Raw genomic sequence first — 20,821 nt, 5'->3', positions numbered from 1 at the left:
ATCCCTGCTTGTACACCTTTTTCTAACACACTTTTTCCTTCCACTCAACCTTCCATTAATATGCTTGGATACAGCACTCTGTAAACAGCCAGCTTCTTTAGCAATGACCTTTTGTGACTTACCTTCCTTGTGGAGGGTGTCAATAACTGTCTTCTGGACAGCAGTCTTCCCCATGATTATGTAACCTACTGAACCAGACTGAGAGATCATTTAAAGGCTCAGGAAACCTTTACAGGTGTTTTGAGTTAATTAGCTGATTAGAGTGTGACACCATGAGTCTTCGATATTGAACTTTTTCACAATATTCTAATTTTCTGAGATACTAAATATTGGGTTTTCACTAGCTGTTAGACAAAATCATCAAAATTAAAAGAAAGACATTCTTGAAATGTATCACTCTGTGTGTAATGAATCTTTATAAAATATGAGTTTCACTTTTTGAATTGAATGACTCAAATAAATTAACTTTTTGATGATATTCTAATTTTATCAGATGCACCTATATGTGGATTGGTTTATCTCTTCCATTTTATAAAACAAATTGTTGCAACCCTCTTTTCTTCTAGATTACCAGTCATCCTGGGATCAGCCAACTGATGAGATCAGAGTACAAGAAGGACATTCAGTGAACCTTACCTGCTCCTACACCTTAAGCAGTCGGTATACAGAGAGAGAGGTTATGCAGGTCAATGTATACTGGAGAGTGGGGACTGTAACTGGACCATATGCCTACCACCCCTACCAAGATATGGTTCATTATACATATATAAATCGGACATCCATAACAGGGATGACCAATCTAATGATAGAGAATGTGACTAAGGCAGACAATACTTTATTTCACTGCTTTGTGGTGATCAAATTGTGTGCAGATGACAACCAATATGAAGATAACATTCAGTATGGAGGAGGAACTAAACTAATCTTCAAAGGTAAAGTTAAGGAGGATTTAACACCATATTTTCATTTCAATGTACATCTGGATCTAATAATTAGGTTGAATCTGTTCAAATTTGATTCCCTGGGATTTATCAAATCCAGTATGAAGTCCACAAAAATTTTACTTAGTCGTAAACCCCACTGAAGACATTCTGGGGAAGGGACAAGTCTTATTTTTTTAAATTATAGTATAATTATATAACATTATTATATTAAATTGTGGCCATTTAAAAAGCTAATAGGCAAGCCATTGTCAAAAAAGCAATGTGAACCTGAGCTTTACCAATGGAGATATTTAACAAAGAAAAAAAAAGTGATAATATTACACAATGGGCACAGAGTACTTTTAATGTGACTTTGTGTCAGGTAAGTACTTACCGAGGCCGAGATGCCGAGAGCGAATCGCCCTTGCGACTAAGCGCAGTCCACCCCCTGGAGGTGGAACAGGGAGCGGATGGCACGAAGAGGCACAGGCTACCAGCAGGTTGGATGGGACTTGCGTAATACTCCTTGAAGGCTCCTGGTAGATGTGCAGAGATTAGCAATTCAGAATGTGTGAAACAGGCTGAGGATAAAACACAAGGTTAGCAGGCAGATCCGGGACACAGGCAGAGGGTCAAGCACAGGAGAAAGCAGGTAAGTCCAGGTCACAAGCAGAAGTTCAGGCACAGGAGATAGTAGGCAAATCCGGGTCACTAGCAAGGGGGTCAAAACACTGAAGACAAGGCAGAATCCATATAAACAAGCCGTTGGTCGGGTCCAGGAGAAGAGCAGAGTAGTCAGGGACGATCCGGGTCAAGCAGTGATTCAGTAGGCAGGAAACAGGAAACAACTCAGACAGGAAGCTGAAGACAAACCAGCAACCTGTCTGAGCACCTGAGTTTCTCTAAATAAGCATCCAGATCATCACGTTGAGTGCGTGCTAATACAAATGCGTGTGCGTCATGCCATTGGGCCACGAACGCGCGAGCGCCGCATCGTTCTACTGCACATGCGTTCATTCCGGAAACCCATTCGGCCAATAAGGCCGGGTTGATTATTTCTCTGACACTTTGAAGGCGACATGCAAAAACACAGATCCTTTACATTACATGCTTGGGAGATGCCCTTAAGCTGTCTGTAGTATTACACAACAGTACAATTTTCAAAAACAGCATCAACAACACTGTATTGTGGCATTACATATTTTGAATGTGTGATTCAATTTTACCTTTTACATTTATATGGACAATATTTAAGCAGCATAATTATGCCACAATAGAAGAGGGAGAGACAAGGTAGGTTTTATCTTGCAGCAGGGGCAGCCCGTTTATTAAGGGTGCACAGGCACCGCCCCCCCCCCATCCATGCGTCCCCCATACAGGACGCCGGATGCATGAATTCCAATGGGGGATGTTTTTTTTGAAGCACGTGACTAAAGCCAGAGGCTCTAATAGGCTTCAAAAAAGGGTGAGCTTGGAGCACTGTGAACCGAGCCCACTCAGTTGTGTGACAATAGTGAATGTATATTCGCTATTTTCACACTAATTCTCCTCCCGGCCAATCAGGAAGCGGGTCTGAGACCCGTTTCCCGATTGGCCGAAAGGAGAACCATTCCGATTGGCCGCTGAGGGGGAGGGAGGAGGAGACGTATGCCTGTGCCACTGTGATGCCCGTGGAGGAGAGCAGGGGAACGGGAAGCCATTCGTGATACATGCCGCCTGTTGCCCGGGTGAAGCACTGCCCGTCATAGATAGGGTACGTGCTCCAGACCTGACCGATCCGACCGGACTGGAGGGAGTGGCTGTGGGTGCACTGTTTGCTGCCCCCCCAAAAAAATTTCCACCAGCAACCACTGTCTTGCAGTAAATATTAGAGTGTATTATCTTAGAAAGAATAGGCCACAAGGCACAATGTAGGATTTCCTCTGCAGCAAATGGTAGCAGAGTTTTTGTAGCCATAATTAATCCAAGACTGGTTCATTTTGATGAAAGTGAGCTGATCCATGATGTCAGGTGACAGACAAATTCATAACAAAATCTTCTATAGCACTAAAGGCCCTCTCAGACAGCACACTGGCTGCATGGCAAGCCAGAAGCTCCAGCACATGCTGTGCAAACTCAATCAAAACATGTTCAGTATCCCCCCCTTCCTGTGACAGTGAGCGGAGGATCTTCTCCCCTCATCCACTGTGATGTTTGAATACAGTGTGGCTGTGTGGGACTCTGCCCAGTGCCCACACAGCCTTGCCATTCATTCACACTTTCATGTGAAGGCATGTACTCAATGAACCACAAGGATGCTGGTGTGCACTCTTGTAGTTCATTGATTTTTCTGCTCTAAAGTAACTGCCTCTTCATATCGGAGGTATGGGCAGACAGCTATCCTGAGTACCTGCAGGAGCCTGACACTGCCCCTGCGATCTGCTGATAATGGGTTCAATGGTCTGCAGGCTCCTTAGAAAAAAATAATAAATGCCCATTTTTTTACCGGCAAAAAAAAAAAATGGGCATTTATTAACTTTTTTAAAGGTGAACTTATCCTTTAAATCAGTGCAAGTGAGATCACTCTTAAATACAGCTCTGTTGTGATAAATCCTACAATAATTACACATAAACTCAAATAACACAGAAATATATACTGTATATAGCAAAAAAAAAGAGAGTTGCTCCGTCATAAATGAACTAACCATTGAAAAAAAAATCCAATCCATGTAAAACGAACAGACAACTAATATCTAATGTGTTACTTCATGCAACACCTGAATATCTTTGTGTAAATCTCAAAATCCGTTTACCACTCTATTAGACAGACACTCGCCAACTTCAATTGCCTCTCTTTTTGCAAAGATTGGCTGACAAAGCTTTTAGCTGCAGTAATCAAGGCAGAGTGTACAAATCCTACTCTTTCTCTATGGCATTTGAATCATAAGAGAAAAAAACAAAGTGGCATATAAAGTGTTATATTGCTAAAATCCAGCGTTTACTTAAACAAATAGGCATACTCACAAGCAAACATTTTAAGTGCACAGGCTCACATTTGATCACCGCTAGGGGCCTGCTTACTCAAGGCCTGAAAAACTAATAGACAATCAAAAGGTGCAGCGCAACCAAATATGAATATTGTAAAGTCCAAGAAAGAAAGAAAAACTCCCAAATTCAAAGTCCATAAAATGTAGAAAAACCTCAATAGGTAGTGTGAAACATCAACCACCTCAGGTGACAACTTCCACCACTGATAGTAACACAAGCTGCTCGCCTCAGGGTGTTGACCCCTGATTGAACAGGATGGTCAAATGCGCTTTGCCCAACAAGAGTAAAACCACCAGAGACATCCAGCTCCAATGCTTCCAATGTAGGCAAGTCCCCCGATGATACACACAAAATAAAGCAAACTAATAGTGCTATCTGTGGCAATCAACCTCTTTATTGTGATAAAACCAAGCAAAAGTCTCACATTTAGTCAATTTGAAACATAGCCTGTAGTGATACAAATAATCCACTCTCATGTGGGCTCAGTATAGCACCGGGTGACATCACATGCAAGCCTTCACCTCCCGTACGCGTTACGTCCAACAGGACATTATCAGCGGGGTGCAGCCAGTGGGTCACCCGAATCCTATAAAGATGATTGGTGCCATGAAAACAAGAGATGCCAACCTTACACTGCAAAAGCTTCTGGCAATTAAAGACACCGCCTATCCCCATTCAGTAACAACGGGAAACAAACTCGCTGTGACATATCAGCCTACTAAGGCTTTGCAGAAGTGAGGGGAAAGTACTATTTAATTATTAGCAAGTTCCAACACCTACTAAAACCATACAAAATGAATAATATATATATTACTATGTATAAAAAATATATATATATACAGAGCAAGTGCAGTCAATCTATAACTGCATACATGCTCATCAATACCAGACATGCATCAAATACTAAATGTTTCACTTACAAAATAAACCTTTACTAAGGTTCAGAGTGCTCCGGTGTACAAATAAATAGCTATCCCCAAAAAGACGACCGGAGCAACGGACCCTATTGATAGCCAAATAAATCACAAAAAAAACTAAATGAACAGAGTGGCTTTTTTTTATAAATGCTTCTATGCAATATTCACAGAACTTTCACCCAAGATTTACACATTTATCAGATTGGGTTTAACTGGGAAATAACTTAAGTTCCAGTTTTAAATGGGAAGAGGAGGTAAATACAGCACCGGCTGCCTCTTTGGCAATCCTCACCTACGCGATGATGATGTCCAGAAGTGTAATATTTGGTTCATACGGGGTATACTGTACACACGCAAGAGCCAAACTGATTTGATTACAATATTTTGTGTTGCAGTTATACTCTATGGAGGCTATTTATAAAAAAAATGTTTTGAATGAATGTCACAAGCATTTACCCAGGCTGCACACATTTTTCCAGCATTTTCTAATAATGACTTTCTATCATTGTCAGCTCCATCTAGTGGGCAAAAAGCAATTATGATTGAGGTATTTTAGAAAAATATACTGCATTTTGGCCACTGGAGGGAGCTGATGATTAAAGGAAGCCATAGCATTATCGAAAATATGGGGAACATTTATGCAGCCTGGACAAATGCTTGTGACATTCATCTAACTCATGTTTTATAAGTAGACACCTATGTGTGACATTATTTTACTTTTGTACATTCTTTTTTAAATAACATTCAAGTTTTAATATGACCTGAAAATATTGTACTTGGTTTAAAAATATTTTCATACATCCCAATTGTTTCATATTTTACAGAACCACCTTGGATGCTCTACATGAATACAGAATTTTTCGTACTACCAGCGTATGTTGCTGTAAAATTTGTCATAGCTGTCATCCTAGTGGCCCTAAGCTACATATATGGAAGAGATAAAAACACCAAGAGATCAGACTGAAGAGGATAAACAGCATTTATACAACCACAGCATACTGCTTCTACTCTGCCCTGTAAAGCGTATCCATATCCAAGCACTAAAATCCCATATAATTTTTAACATGCTAATGTAATTTCAAAATCCTATCATGAAGGCCTTTGTTCAGGAACCACCTGTCATGGGTTGACAACCATACACAGGAAAATAACCCCTAGGAGGACTTTTAAGGCATTAACATGGTAAATTACTAGAAAAAGAATAATTTAGTAAACATAATAGACAGGGTAAAAACAAAATACACTGGAATGATTACAATTACTGTGTACAAAATCACCACATTGGTAACACTTATGAGATTCTCTTGGTTTAACTGACGCGTTTCAGAGTATTAATGTCTGTTTCTTCAGGGGTGTTATGAAGAGGTCAATCATATATCTAAAATATAGTGGTTACAGAGAGTCAAGATAAATGTCTAACAATCAACAATGTAGTACATATATCTTAATTAGATGTATTGAAACAGACTCCCGATATTGCAGTGGTGTCACAAATGAAACATTTCATAGAACTATTAAAAACATAGAACATAGAAAGGACTGTGTCTCCAAAATGTCCTGCTTAAAGTGGTGTTCCGGCCGAAATTATACTTTTTAAATAAAAATACCCCTATAATACACAAGCTTAATAGCTTAATGTATTCTAGTAAAGTTAGTCTGTAAGCTAAGGTCTGTTTTGTTAGTTTATAGCAGTAGTTTGTTATTTTAAAAACTTACAGCAGGCCGTGGCCATCTTAAGTGTGGGCATCTGAAGCCAAACTGTATTTCTTCCTGGATCTCATCCTTGCAGATCTCGCACATGCTCAGTGCAGCACAAGCAGTGTAATAGGTTTCAGGTCAGGTTTCCATAGCAACAGCAGTTTCAGAGGAAGTTGCCGCCCCTTCCCAGAAGGCATTGCAAACAGGAAATGATGCGATGGGCCGCGGCCAGGGAGGAGGAAGTGAACTATGAATACAGCAGATATACAGTAGGTGCTGAGAAAAAAAAAATTAAAAAATATCCAATTTGTTTACAGTGCACAGTTTAGTGAGGGATGCTGAAGAGTTGTAAAAGTGGGTGGAACTCCACTTTAATATGGCTGATCTGGTCAACGTGCACTGATCTTGCACAGGGAGATGGAATTTATTTCAATAAGTTTTTATTAAATTTTCAGATAAAAGTACGAAAGTATACAAGAGTGTTAAAGTATCGATAGTTATTTCTATACATTAAACATTCAACAAATAATTGCTCATTCGGATACAATGATAAGCCTCCTGTCTTATACACTATTCTATGGTAAGGGAGTTGGCCATCCCACCCTGACACCCCAAATGGGAGAAATCTGTGTTCAGGGTAGGGCAGTCTGATGTCACCCTCCCTATTTCAGTGGCAATATCACCAGAGAGTTTTTAAAGTAAAGTATCCTTAGAAACAAAAATAGTGTACTAAACGGTTCTTAATAGGCATTCCTTAGGCACAGTGTATTGTCCTACCGAGGTGAAGATTCATATCAATACTTTAATTAAGAAAGTAAGGAAAAAGGGCATTGTACAGCTAGAGACACTGAAGCCTAAAAGGGGGGGGGGGGGGGGGGGCGTCTCCCTGTAGGTAAGAGTGGTTAAAATGTATAACAAGAGATACATATGGTTTAGACTAAATTAAATTAGGATTATGCTTATATATACACGTATTAAATAAATAGTATATATTACATTACCTTTACCGTTTAAAGACAGGCTACTGATGCAAGGATGATTTGAAAATATAGAGATGGTATATGCTGTAAAGTGATAGATGCATAACATTAAATCAGTTATGTGAGTATGAAAAGGTGTATTTACAGGCCCAAAAACACACCACTCAGCGCCAGGGACCCTAGCAGCTCAAAAGCAGTAATAAATAAATATATAAAACATATATGAATATGTAAGGTATATTCCTAATTGTCTATTATGGTGTAGAGATGGTTAGGTGTTTTGTAAAGCCTTATCTACCTTTATATCCTGTGCTATATACAGTTGTCACTTGCGCACAGTGTATAATGCCTGAGGAATGCTGAGTTTACTGTTATACCCTATGATATATACAGTTGATGATAGCGCACAGTTCAGGCTTATAGTCCTGCTGTGTATCATATATAGTTTAGGTTTATAGTCCTACTCTTTATCATATATATCTTATTCTTTCTCTAGTATTTTTACTGATGTATGTCGTTTTAGGCGTTTTTTTGGTTTTATTTGACCTGAAGGGGTCTCGTTTTTATAAATTAGCTGCCCAGCATTGGTCTCTTTTAACCTACTGTAGTTGGAAAAATATAATGTGAATGTTTTTATTATCATATGTTTTTGATTGCTTATTCACCATTTACATTTAATGATTCATTGGATTTTATTAAGCATATGTTTTATATTTGCGGAATGTTCTATTTTTATTGTGCTGAGGTGACATGCAGTGAGCACTCTACATTGACCGCCTGATATGCTGCGGTAACGTGCAGCGTTTATTTAAGTGACTGTTGCTGCACGTTTATGCATGTAGGCGGGTTAAAGTTGATAGATTCAATTTATTGGCTGATTGCATATGATGATATATTGTTTATCCCCTCTTTTTTTAAGAAAATCATAATGTGTAATGTCATATTTTACATGTTATGCATTCACTGGCTCGCACTGTTTAGCCTGTGAGTGTGTTTACTCGCTTATGCGAGCTGATGTGCAGAGCGGCTAGATGTCTTCCCCCTCCCCTGTGGAGAAGCCGTCAGTATGTTTCCCGGCGGACGACTTGCACCTGTCGTCACGTCGAACGACCGTCTGATTGGCCAGGGTGGCTGGGGCGGGACAATATAGTCTTGTCCGTCAGTCGTGTAGGCACGCCCTCTGTTGAAGTCAGGATATGACGAAACGCGTCAGGGCGTGACCTACACGACGCCGGAAGTGACGTTTGCGCTCCACCACAGCCTGTGCTGCAACCAGGAAGTTAGTGATTGCTGCTTGGAAAGCGGAACCGGCTGGAGCTGACTATGGTGAAGTGCTGTGTCTAAATGCTTCCTCTGATGTGCTCTTTTGATTGCATTTACAATGTACGTATAATGTTTGAAGGGGGGTCTTTGTGTGATGTGAAGGGCTTTTATCTAATAAACAGGATTACGCTATGTACGCTTTTCTTTTGTTGTCTGGTGATTTATGAGCCTTGACCATCTTGGATTCCTCCGGAGAGTTGCTGACAGTGGCTGGTGGCTTGGATTTCTCCTTTCTTGGATGCTTATATGTATTAGGCTTTTGGTGAGTTTAACCCCCTGAGGGGAGTGTGTTCTCACAGGGTGGAAGTGGAAGGATCGGTGGAAGGTGCACGCTGAACTTTTGTACTCTGATCACCTATGAACACTTTCTGAACCATTTTGCTTACTGCTCTTCTCTCTTTAAGGACTTTTTTTTTGCATGTGAAGTTGGCCACATTATCCGTTTAGCTCAACACTAGCGCTGTTTTAGTGTGTTATAATGATCATTTTGTTGATTATGTTATGCCACTATTTATGATGACAGTTATGTGAGTATGCATATTAATATATTGAGATATCTAATTTTAATCAAGTTCTTTATCTTTCTTTACTTTCTTTAGGATCATGTACAACGGTTTAAATTAAGCTCATGTTGCAAAATACAAAAACATAAATGAATCCTATAAATAAATGAACTTGATATATGTTTTGTAAAAGATATATGTGATAAATTAGCTACATGCACTCATGAGTCAATCTGTGCATGCAATTCTAAAAATACAGTATCTCACAAAAGTGAGTACACCCCTCACATTTTTGTAAATATTTTATTATACCTTTTCATGTGACAACACTGAAGAAATGACACTTTGTTACAATGTAAAGTAGTGAGTGTACAGCTTGTATAACAGTGTAAATTTGCTCTCCCCTCAAAATAACTCGACACACAGCCATTATTGTCTAAACCGTTGGCAACAAAAGTGAGTACACCCCTAAGTGAAAATGTCCAAATTGGGCACAAATTGTCAATATTTTGTGTGGCCACCATTATTTTCCAGCACTACAGGCATTGAGAACTTCACAGGTTGCCACTGGAGTCCTCTTCTACTCCTCCATGACGACATCATGGAACTGGTGGATGTTAGAGACCTTGCGCTCCTCCACCTTCCATTTGAGGATACCCCACAGATGCTTAATAGGGTTTAGGTCTGGAGACATGCTTGGCCAGTCCATCATCTTTACCCTCAGCTTCTTTAGCAAGGCAGTGGTCGTCATGGGGGTGTGTTTGGGGTCGTTATCATGTTGGAATACTGCCCTGCAGCCCAGTCTCTGAAGGGAGGGGATCATGATCTGCTTCAGTATGTCACAGTACATGTTGGCATTTATGGTTCCCTCATTGAACTGTAGCTCCCCAGTGCCGGCTGCTCTCATGCAGCCCCAGACCATGACACTCCCACCATCATGCTTGACTGTAGGCAAGACACACTTGTCTTTGTACTCCTCACCTGGTTGCCGCCACACACGCTTGACACCATCTGAACCAAATAAGTTTATCTTGGTCTCATCAGACCACAGGACATGGTTCCAGTAATCCATGTCCTTAGTCTGCTTCTCTTCAACAAACTGTTTGCAGGCTTTCTTCTGCATCATCTTTGGAATAGGCTTCCTTCTGGGATGACAGCCATGCAGACCAATTTGATGCAATGTGTGGCGTATGGTCTGAGCACTGACAGGCTGACCCCCCACCCCTTCAACCTCTGCAGCAATACTGGCAGCACTCATACGTCTATTTCCCAAAGACAACCTCTGGAAATGACGCTGAACACGTGCACTCAACTTCTTTGGTTGACCATGGCGAGGCCTGTTCTGAGGGGAACCTGTCCTGTTAAACCGCTGTATGGTCTTGGCCACCCTGCTGCAGCTCAGTTTCAGGATCTTGGCAATCTTCTTATAGCCTAGGCCATCTTTATGTAGAGCAACAATTCTTTTTTTTCAGATCCTCAGAGAGTTCTTTGCCATGAGGTGCCATGTTGAACTTCCAGTGACCAGAGAGAGTGAGAGCGATAACACCAAATTTAACACACCTGCTCCCCATTCACACCTGAGATCTTGTAACACTAACGAGTCACATGACACCGGGGAGGGAAAATGGTTAATTGGGCCCAATTTGGACATTTTCACGTAGGGGTGTACTCACTTTTGTTTCCAGCGGTTTAGACAATAATGGCTGTGTGTTGAGTTATTTTGAGGGGACAGCAAATTTACACTGTTATACAAGCTGTACACTCACTACTTTACATTGTAGCAAAGTGTCATTTTTTTGGTGTTGTCACATGAAAAGTATATATTTACAAAAATGTGAGGGGTGTACTCACTTATGTGAGATACTGTATATATATATATAGGCATATAACTAAGGGCGGCACAGTGGTGCAAAGGGTGACACAGTGGTGCAGTGGATAGCACTCTCGCCTAGCAGTAAAAAGGGTTGCTGGTTCAAATCCCAACCACGACACTACCTGCCTGGAGTTTGCATGTTCTCCCTGTGCCTGTGTGGGTTTCCTCCCACACTCCAAAGATATGCTGGTAGGTTAGTTGGATCCTGTCTAAATTGTCTCTAGTATGTATGAATGTGAGTTAGGGACCTTAGATTGTAAGCTCCTTGAGGGTAGGGACTGATGTGAATGTACAATGTATATGTAAAGCGCTGCATATACTGATAACGCTATATAAGTACCTGAAATAAAATAAATAAATAACTGGCCAGTGGCCCCTTTCTTCAACTTATTGTGAGGTTATCATATACAACGGTGAGACCAACAATGTCATTCTCATCATATGCAGATCAATAATGCATAAATCATCAGCAAAGTAGTCTATAGGCTTGTAGGTGTGTGCAATTACAATTGCACTCTAGCCAGTCCAAGCCATAAGGAAGCATGAGGATAATGGTTAATCTGTGCATTTAGTCAAAAAGAAATATTCTTTGATTCATACCTGGTGGAAAATAGCAGCCGCATGGAGACACGTCCTGGCATCCAAAACTCTAAGGTAGATGTCAGCCATGGCTCCAAGGGTGCCTGAAATACTCCTCACCCTCCAATCTCAGGCATCGCTGAATGATTTCATCTTAGCCTGAGAGGGAGGGGGAGACTGAGAGCGCGTCCATACTGGCTTACTAAGCCGCGTGCTGTAGAAATTTCTTTATTGTCTGTGTAACAGATGCCATATCCTTCTAGTGGTCAGTAAGGGAAACATATATTAGTAATTCTAAATTGCAGGAAAATGGGGAGAACACAGGAAACAGCTAGCCAGCATTACCCATATATTCACAGGACAATGTATATACATAAATTGTGGTCACCTAAGCACATAACAGGGTAAGTGTCATAACTATAAATGAGGCTTAATATTGTATTATTTCCCAAAGATGATAGGTAACTAGATGAAAAAGGAAGAGAGGAAGGCTGCATGCACAGAAGTATTCTCTGATATTTCCATGGAGACCGAGTTCACCGCACTGGATATTCGTAAAAAAATAAACATATGTAGAAATTTACCTCCATTGTACCTATACGGAGAAGCACATAGAAGGGCAGGGAATAATAGTTTGTGGATGGATATAATGTTGTATTTTATTTCTCCATTCCACCTGAGGAAAATCCCTCTAAGAAGGGCTTAAAACAAATAGCCTCATTAAGTCCTAGTGGTGATGTGGCCCTAAGATTGTGTATCCAGCGCAGTTCCATTTGGAGGAGAACTTTGTTCTAGTCTCCTCCTCTGGAGCTGGGGTGGACGCTATCCAATATAAGAAATTACATTTTTGGGAATCCACCTCCATGTAATACTTTGGCATGTTGACTCAAGGGCAGATCAGGATTACTGGTTTGCATACTTATCTCCAGAAATCGAGTTTGGTCTTTCCAATATAAAAAGCAAAGTGTCTAGAAAGGAATATTTGACCATTGGGGATAGTAGGATTTCTTTGAGTATGCACATATTTGCAATAATTGCAATGTATGTGCCTTTATATTTGCATGAGTTTGAGTTTCCCCTTTATATTCACTGGCAATAAGCTTGTCGATATCGCCCTCGTGGAATCAAGGGACAACATATGCCAATACTTGTTGACGATATTGTTAATTTTGGCTTGTTGGTTTGTAAATCTCGTAATGATATGTAGAGGATTAGTATTGTTTTTAGGTTTTTGTGTGTATATAATTTTTTTCCTGTTTTGTAATGATGCTCGTTGGTATGCTCTTTTAAGGAAGGAATGCGAGTAGCTTCTCAGTAAGAGTCTATCGTGAAGTTTTTGGGCCTTGACTTTGAAGCTTACATCGTCAGCAATTTTGCCTTGTCCACAAGTACTGGCTGTATAGTATGGAATTTACCAATATTTGGAGATGGAAGCTGGATGCGTGCAGGATGGTGTTTCCTGCTGTAGGTTTCCTATAAAGATTACTACCAAGGGTGCCCTTATTGTCTCTGTAAACTTCTACATCCAAAAAAGCTATACACTCACTATCATAAGCCATAGTGAAATTTAAATTGAATTCATTTTTGTTCATTCTAATCAAACATTGCTGGAGTGTGTCAATAGGTCCATCCCAGATAACAAAGACATCGTCGATGTACCAGCACCATGTGAGCATATGGTCCGTGTACATTGACAGTGACTCGTCCGTAAAGAAATTTTTTTCCCACTCCTCCAGATACAGGTTGGCATAGGATGGGGTACAGGAGGTCCTCATTGCCAATCCCGGTATCTGGAGGTAGTGGGAACCGTGGAAGGTAAAGACATTATGTCCTAGAATGAATTCTAGAAGAGAAAGGATGAACTCGCAGATGGGTTGACAACCATCTCCCAATTGTGCTCCTGTAGTGGAATCAAGATGGCCATTCGGTATCATCCATAAAATAAATGTATTTATTGGTTACATATAAAAATACATCTGTAATAGGTTAATGCATTTTGTCTGTAACAGCCTTCCTCTTAGCATACAGTAAAGTTGTTAAAGCTGAAATGCGTTAGTTTGCTACAGTTGCATTTTTATATGGGGCCAAAAATCATTTTTATTTCATGGATAATACTGAGTAGCTGGCTTGATTCTGTTGGAATGTGGAGACACCTTAGCTAGAGTACCGGTTCCCAGCCTTAAAGTGGAGTTCCACCCAAAAATGGAACTTCCACTTTAAGCACTCCTCGCCCCCTTACATGCCACATTTGGCATGCGATTTTTTTTGGGGGGGAGTGGGGGCTTTGTTAGGAGGGGGACTTCCTGTCCCACTTCCTCCTTCCACCCAGGGACCACCAAGGCGACTCCTCCTTTCGCCTTAGGCGGCCCCTCCCTCTAGGCGATCTCCTGGGACACGTGACAGGTCCCAGGAGATCGCCTTTCCACTCAGGGAGAACAGCGCGACTCGCGCATGCGGTGTGGGTGCCCGGCCGTGAAGCCGAAAGCTGTCACGGCTGGGTGCCCAGAGTGGCAATGGAGGCACCGGCGGAGAGGAGGGGGAGAGGAGCGATGCTCCGTTCGGCCGCATCACTGGACCGTGGAACAGGTAAGTGTTTGTTTATTAAAAGTCAGCAACTACACTTTTTGTAGCTGCTGAATTTTAATAAACATAAAAAGCCTGTAACTCACACTCTTGTTCCTGACTTGTCAACCTATCACTTGCACCTAAAATGAGACTAAAAGCACCCATGCTGGCACTTATTGCACAGACATTGTCCACTGTTGTCAATAGCCTTGTCCAGGGTCCACAGGATGCCAATCTGGAGCAAAAATGTGCCATCAATGATGGAGCGAGTTCATTTAGACAAGAAGACTCTGATAGTGAAACAGAACAAGGGTGCATACACCACTTCAGGCAAAAAATGGACACATCCAGTTCAAGGTGCTAATCCCGGCTCATCACCGTAGGCAATATCAAGAAGAGAAGAAAAGATTGATCGCACACTTGAATCCAAAAGATGCTGTAGAAATTTCTTTATTGTCATGAGCCAGACAAAATTGTAATGATGATCAGTTGACGCATTTCACACGAAAAGAACCATGCTTGTTCACAGCGAACAAGCACAGTTCTTTTCGTGTGAAATGCGTCAACTGATCGTCTTTGCAATTTTGTCTGGTTCATGACAATAAAGAAATTTCTACAGCATCTTTTGGATTCAAGTGTGCTATCAATCTTTTCAGACTCTGATAGTGGCTGGAGGAGATAAGCTGCACTGAAATGCAACAAAGGATAAAAAAGTGGAAACAATTTAAAAAAAGTTTATGATAACCAGTGTTTTAGCAAACAAAATGTTGTCCAGTTACAGTATAAATCTGCATTTAAACTATGTAAACACTCGTAAGTTTTTTTTTTCAGCGTTTGAACTTGTGAAAGAATTTCTAACAATTTTTTGTTGCTTTTATTATTTTTTGGCAATCTTGAAATTGAAATTAATGGAGGTAGAAAAATAGATTTGTATTTTCTTTCTTGTTTATAAATGTGAGAATAAAAGGTTAAAAAAAATGAAAAAACTCATTTTTGTTGATTTTTAAAAAAAGACACAGCACTCATTTAAATCTAAAACAAACTAAAACAAAATAATAAGTGTGAATATCTCTATAAACCCCAAAAATAAATAAAATAAAATAGTAAATTCATCAAGAAGTGTTTCAATAAATATCCACATTAAAGATCAAAGTCATGTGCATACAATACTAAAAATCAACTGTTCCAAACAGGCGTTTCCTGAAGACGCCTGTTCTGTGACGTCATCACGCACGCCATGCAGCGGCGTTGTATACACTGAAAACGTTTGTTTGTTTCAGCTGCTGTATACTGTCTGTGGAGCGTTGTAATGGTTAAGGATTGAGATAAAGTGCCCTTGGGCGACACTCATTGGTGATATTGACTTGGAGCTAGCTGCCTGGACCCTCACTGTTATACAGAAGCATAAATTGAACTCTTTATGTTGAGATCTGAATTTCTGGTAAGAAGCTGTGTATGTGGAAGTAGCACCTGAACACTGGATGCACTTTATATATATTTGAATGTCACTAAAAGCGCTTTAATTCACTTTGGATGAATTTTCCTTGGACTTTTTATGCATACAGTATACTTATTTATCACTTATTATTTTTTATTGGAACAGTTGATTTTTAGTATTGAATGCGTATGAGTTGGATCTTTAATGTGGATATTTATTGATGGATATTTATGAATTTATGATTTAATTTTATTTATTTTGGGGGTTAATAGAGCTATATTTTAATGTATGTTTTATGGGCAAGATGTGAGGTTTTTTTTACAGCAATGACAAAAAAAAAACCACAGACAGCATGGTACTCTTCCAAAAATTTACTGACGCAAAGACGAGAATTAGCAGGGCATTTCTTGCAAAAGTACCACAAGTCTTGCCCTTTTCAACGAATGTGACATCTCCATCTGGGCCTTTGAACAAATGTAATATCCGAAATGCAAAACGAGGTCAAGCCGGGATGACCATACAGAATTAAGAATATTCACTTGCATAATTTTCTTGTTCTTTGCTTGTGACACGTGAGCCCTGCAACAACATTTTGGCTGGCATGTCCATACTACGTTCCTCAACAAAATTATCATGCTGACCTGCAGTAATTTTTTCCCTTTTTTACCTTTATTTTTCAAAAAAAATAAACAAGGAATGTTATGGTTATGTGCAGAACCCCTTACCTCGTACTCATTCATGTAGGGGTGATATTTTGGGGGCCCAATTTTTTTTAAATGGGGCTTTCAGATTCTGAAAAGTCTCCCACCTGTAGACTCTCACAGCCATCAAGGCTTTTGTCTTCATCAGCATGGGGACAAAGTGTTTTGCCAGGGTGCCGCCAATGGTAAGGTACCCTCCCAATGTTGAGGGCATTTGGCTTGGTATGGTCAGGAGGGGGAGGGTTACATGCTCATCCTCCTCCTTTCCTGGCCTGCCAGGCTACATGTTTAGATAAGGGACTGGGATAGATTGTGGAGGGACCCAATGCTTTTTTTTTCTGCATGGGTTTCCCCTTAAAATTCATACCAGACCCCCATCAAGGATAAGGGCCTTGAATGTAATCTTAGGGGAAACCTAACACCATATTTTTTTGTGTGGGGACCTCATTATTCTTTGGAGCCCCCCATCATTTAGGATAAGGGTCTTGTATAGATGTTTGTTGTTTACAAACAAAATGAAGCAGCTGGGCGCTGTAAATTTCAGGAAATATAAATAACATAAGAAATACAATTATATCAGTAAAATAAACAGGATTACAAGTGAAAAGTACCTAACTAGGTTCACTTGATCTTTGGTTCTGGCAAACTCCAATTCACTGCAGTGTAAGTCCAATTCGCTGACCATCAAGAATGACTTTCAGCATTTGTGAATAGTTTAAATGGAAAACTGAAAGCTCACAAGCTGCAGATGCAGCCAACTTTTCTGGTTCCTGATATTGCGTTTGTACCGTTTCCCCGAAAATAAGACCTAGCGTGATTGTCGGTGATGGCTGCAATATAAGCCCTACCCCCCAAATAAGCCCTACCCTGTTTCCCCGAAAATAAGCCCTACCCTGAAAATAAGACCTACAAGGACTTTAACTAGGGCTTATTTGGGGGGTAGGGCTTATATTGCAGCCATCACTGACAATCACGCTAGGTCTTATATTCGGGAAAACAGGGTAACACTTGCTCCAAGATCTCTGTTTGTCTGTCCTACTCTGTTGTTTGGATTCCTTCATTGACAACTTTGAATTGGATATCGACTGCTCTCTGAACTCTGCCCGCTTTTAAACTTTGACCCTGACTTTTCTGAACCTTGCCTGCCTTGTACCTAGACTGTCATCATTGAACCACTCTGCTTACCTCATTAAAAGCAGTTTAAACCAGGCGGTCTCCAAAAGCCAATTAAAACTAAAATTTAAAATTAAATTTCCAGGTGTTAGTCATTAACTGATAAAAAGTCCTTAAGAGTTAGGTTCCTGCGCAGGCATCTTGTAGGTTATTGCATCTCACATCTTTTCTGGTGGAATTTCACTCCTTTCTCCTGCGTTCCCCAGACCCCCACTGAGCCCAGCCTTCTCCCTGTTATGTGTACCACAGGGTGGAGGGACCCAGAGCAAAAAACCCTGGAAAACACCAAACCTGCATTAACCCCTTACCCACCTGGGCAGCCCAGAAATGCAAACTAATACTCCCTTTTGTAGGTTAATATGCAAGTTATTGTCATAAAAAGTGTTTGGGGACCTGGGTCCTGCCCCAGGGGACATGGATCAATGCAAAAAAAAGTTTTAAAAATTACCGTTTTTTCGGGAGCAGTAATTTTAATAATGCGTGAAACAATAAAAGTGTAATATTCCTTTAAATTTCGTACCTGGTGGGGTGTCTATAGTATGCCTGTAAAGGGGCCCATGTTTCCCGTGTTTAGAACAGTCTGACAGCAAAATGATATTTCAAAGGAAAAAAGTCATTTAAAATTACTTGCGGCTATTAATGAATTGCCGGTCCGACAATACACATAAAAGTTCATTGATAAAAACGGACGTTTTTTCGGGAGCAGTGATTTTAATAATGCTTAAAGTGAAACAATAAAAGTGAAATATTCCTTTAGAAATGCAAACTAATACTCCCCTTCTAGGCACCTGCCTACACACAGGCAGCTTAAAGTGTTACTAAACCAAGGATCCTGCAATTACTACATCTGGTCTCCCACAGTACACAGAACATTGAAATGCAATTATTTTAGTAAATATAAACTGCTAAATACCTTTTCTCATTAGCAGTATATAACAGTCATGTGACTTCTATCAATGCCTTGTTAAAGCTTGTAGGAGGAGTTTTCATACTGCACTAGCTGTCCTATCAGAATGCAGGACCCCTGACCCTCTGTCTGGACAGTTCTGATTGGCCCTGTGCTGATCACATGCACTCTCTCAAGAAAAAAAAACTGTAGCAATACACACCAAACTGAGCATGTGCAGCCTGACCCCAAAGGCTCTGTCTTATTCAGACATGTTTTGGAGTCAGTGGAAGAAGAGAAGGATCTGTGCATAAAGGATCAAACAGCCTTTTTACACAGTGCAGAGGGTGAACCCCTTAGGTTCGATTGTGAGTATTACAAGCATGCTGTTCTGTATATACAGACTGATTTTACTGCTGTGGATTTAGTAACAAGAAATTAGGAAATAAAGAAGAAATAAAGAAATCAACTCCAATGCAATTTTACTTCACATAAAGGAGTTGTCATTTCATAGTGTGATAAAAAAAGGATTATAATTAAAATACTCAATAAAAAAATCTAAACTACACAGTATTGTTTCTACACTATATAGGTGTTTATTTACTATGGTGCAAAATTTGGTAAAGCTCTGCATAGAAACCAGCTTCCAAGTTTTATTGTAAAAGCTTATTGAACAAGCTAAAGTTAGAAGCTGATTTTCTACCATGCAGTGTTGGGACATGGTCAGCGGCGAGCTCGTTAGCCTCAGTCAGTGTAAAATGCCTATCCCGTCCCTACGCGTGACGTCACCAATCACGTGACTTCAGGATGAAGTCACGTGATTGGTGACGTCACGCGTAGGGACAGGATACGCACTCTACACTGACTGAGGCTAACGAGCTCGCCGCTCGTAGGAGATAAATGTTGTGTTTTGCTGCATTATGTGAGTACATCTTAATCGCTTTAATAAAATCCACTTCTGTTTGAAATACTACTGTACACTATCCGGTACTCCTTTGTTTTTGCATTACCTCTTCCGCATCTATTGAGGGACCAAGACACAGAAAGTACCCACTCTGGTCCAGGAATCCCAAGGAGAGGCACTTGTTATCAGCATTTACTCTTTTGCGGTTACCCCATTACCGCAAGGTAAGGGGCCATTGCTTACTAGTGTGTGATCTGTGCACAAAGAGGAGACACACTTTCTTTTCTCAAGCATTCCACTTCGCTATTTGCACATTGGAATGTTTATTCGCTCAAAGAAATATTTCCACTAGACTTTTATGTTTTTGGTTTTTTTGTTATTGCATTTTTGCACACCCTGAATTTTTCAGATTTGTTTGACAGACTTTTTCTATTTTGGCACTATCTGATTGTGGTGTGATTGGAATGTGTATGCCACACACCAATAGTGTATTTAGGTTTTGTGCTGCCCTAGGCCTGACTAAACTTGTGCACAACCTAATTTAAATATGACCCACCCCTTCCTGTCAAGGCCACACCCCTTGCTGTTTAAGACCCGCCCTGAAATTTTCGAGTGGGGACACTAGTTCTCAGGGCCTGGGGGAGGAGCAACGGATTCCCTTAATTTGCATAGATTTCCTCTCACTTCCTGTTTGGCTATGGGGCAGGAAGTGAAGGGAAATCTCTGCAATGGGGCAGGGATGGTAAAAAATAAACTGAAAGGGGCTATAACCCTCCCTTACTCTATCAAAAATTAAAAAAAAAGTGTTGCCTATAGTTCTACTTTAAGCACAAATTTCTGATCATTTTATGGAGAGGACTAATAAGATATAACCATGCCAATGGTTCAGCAGAAAACATATAGCACAGTGAGGAAGGTTTGTGGTCCAGGATGATAGGACAGTCAAAATTAGAAGCAGCGCCCCTCCCCCCCACAGTTGCAGAATGCCAGCCGCCCGCATACTGGAAGCAGTGCAGCCCCTTTATGGGGGCGCTAGACTAATTTGCCTCTCAGCCCAGGCCGCCCCATAAGACTGGCGCTACACTAATAGTGTAGCGCAAGCTTGCGGGGACTCTTTCCGTGCTGCCCCCCTGCAAAGTGCTGCCCTAGGCCTGGGCCTTGTCGGCCTAGGCCAGCATACAGCGTTGCCACACACCACATTGCACTTTTCATACATTATTTTGCACTTTGCACAGGAAGTTTTATTTATTGCTGAGTTTTGCACATTTATTTATTTGCAATGTCCGTTCAGGGCTGCACGCATTGTACAGTGTTATTCTGTGATCTTTTGC

The 20,821-nt window shown here is 40.6% G+C and overlaps 1 protein-coding gene across 1 annotated transcript in view; it reads left to right on the top strand.

Moving 5' to 3' along the window:
• Nucleotides 1-9,004, top strand: part of LOC141133515 (uncharacterized) — a 32,091-nt gene extending 23,087 nt beyond the window's left edge. Inside the window, exons 4-5 of the mRNA XM_073622941.1 lie at nucleotides 567-932; nucleotides 5,692-9,004. Coding sequence (XP_073479042.1) covers nucleotides 567-932; nucleotides 5,692-5,831 — 506 coding nt within the window. The 3' untranslated portion in view covers nucleotides 5,832-9,004. The remainder of the gene's footprint in view (nucleotides 1-566; nucleotides 933-5,691) is intronic.
• The last annotated feature ends 11,817 nt before the right edge of the window (nucleotides 9,005-20,821 follow it).

Source organism: Aquarana catesbeiana, linkage group LG03 (assembly GCF_042186555.1).
Source record: "Aquarana catesbeiana isolate 2022-GZ linkage group LG03, ASM4218655v1, whole genome shotgun sequence".
Classification (NCBI taxonomy): Eukaryota; Metazoa; Chordata; class Amphibia; order Anura; family Ranidae; genus Aquarana; species Aquarana catesbeiana.
Note: the sequence above shows the minus strand (reverse complement) of the source record. Positions and strands in the feature narration are given on the sequence as shown.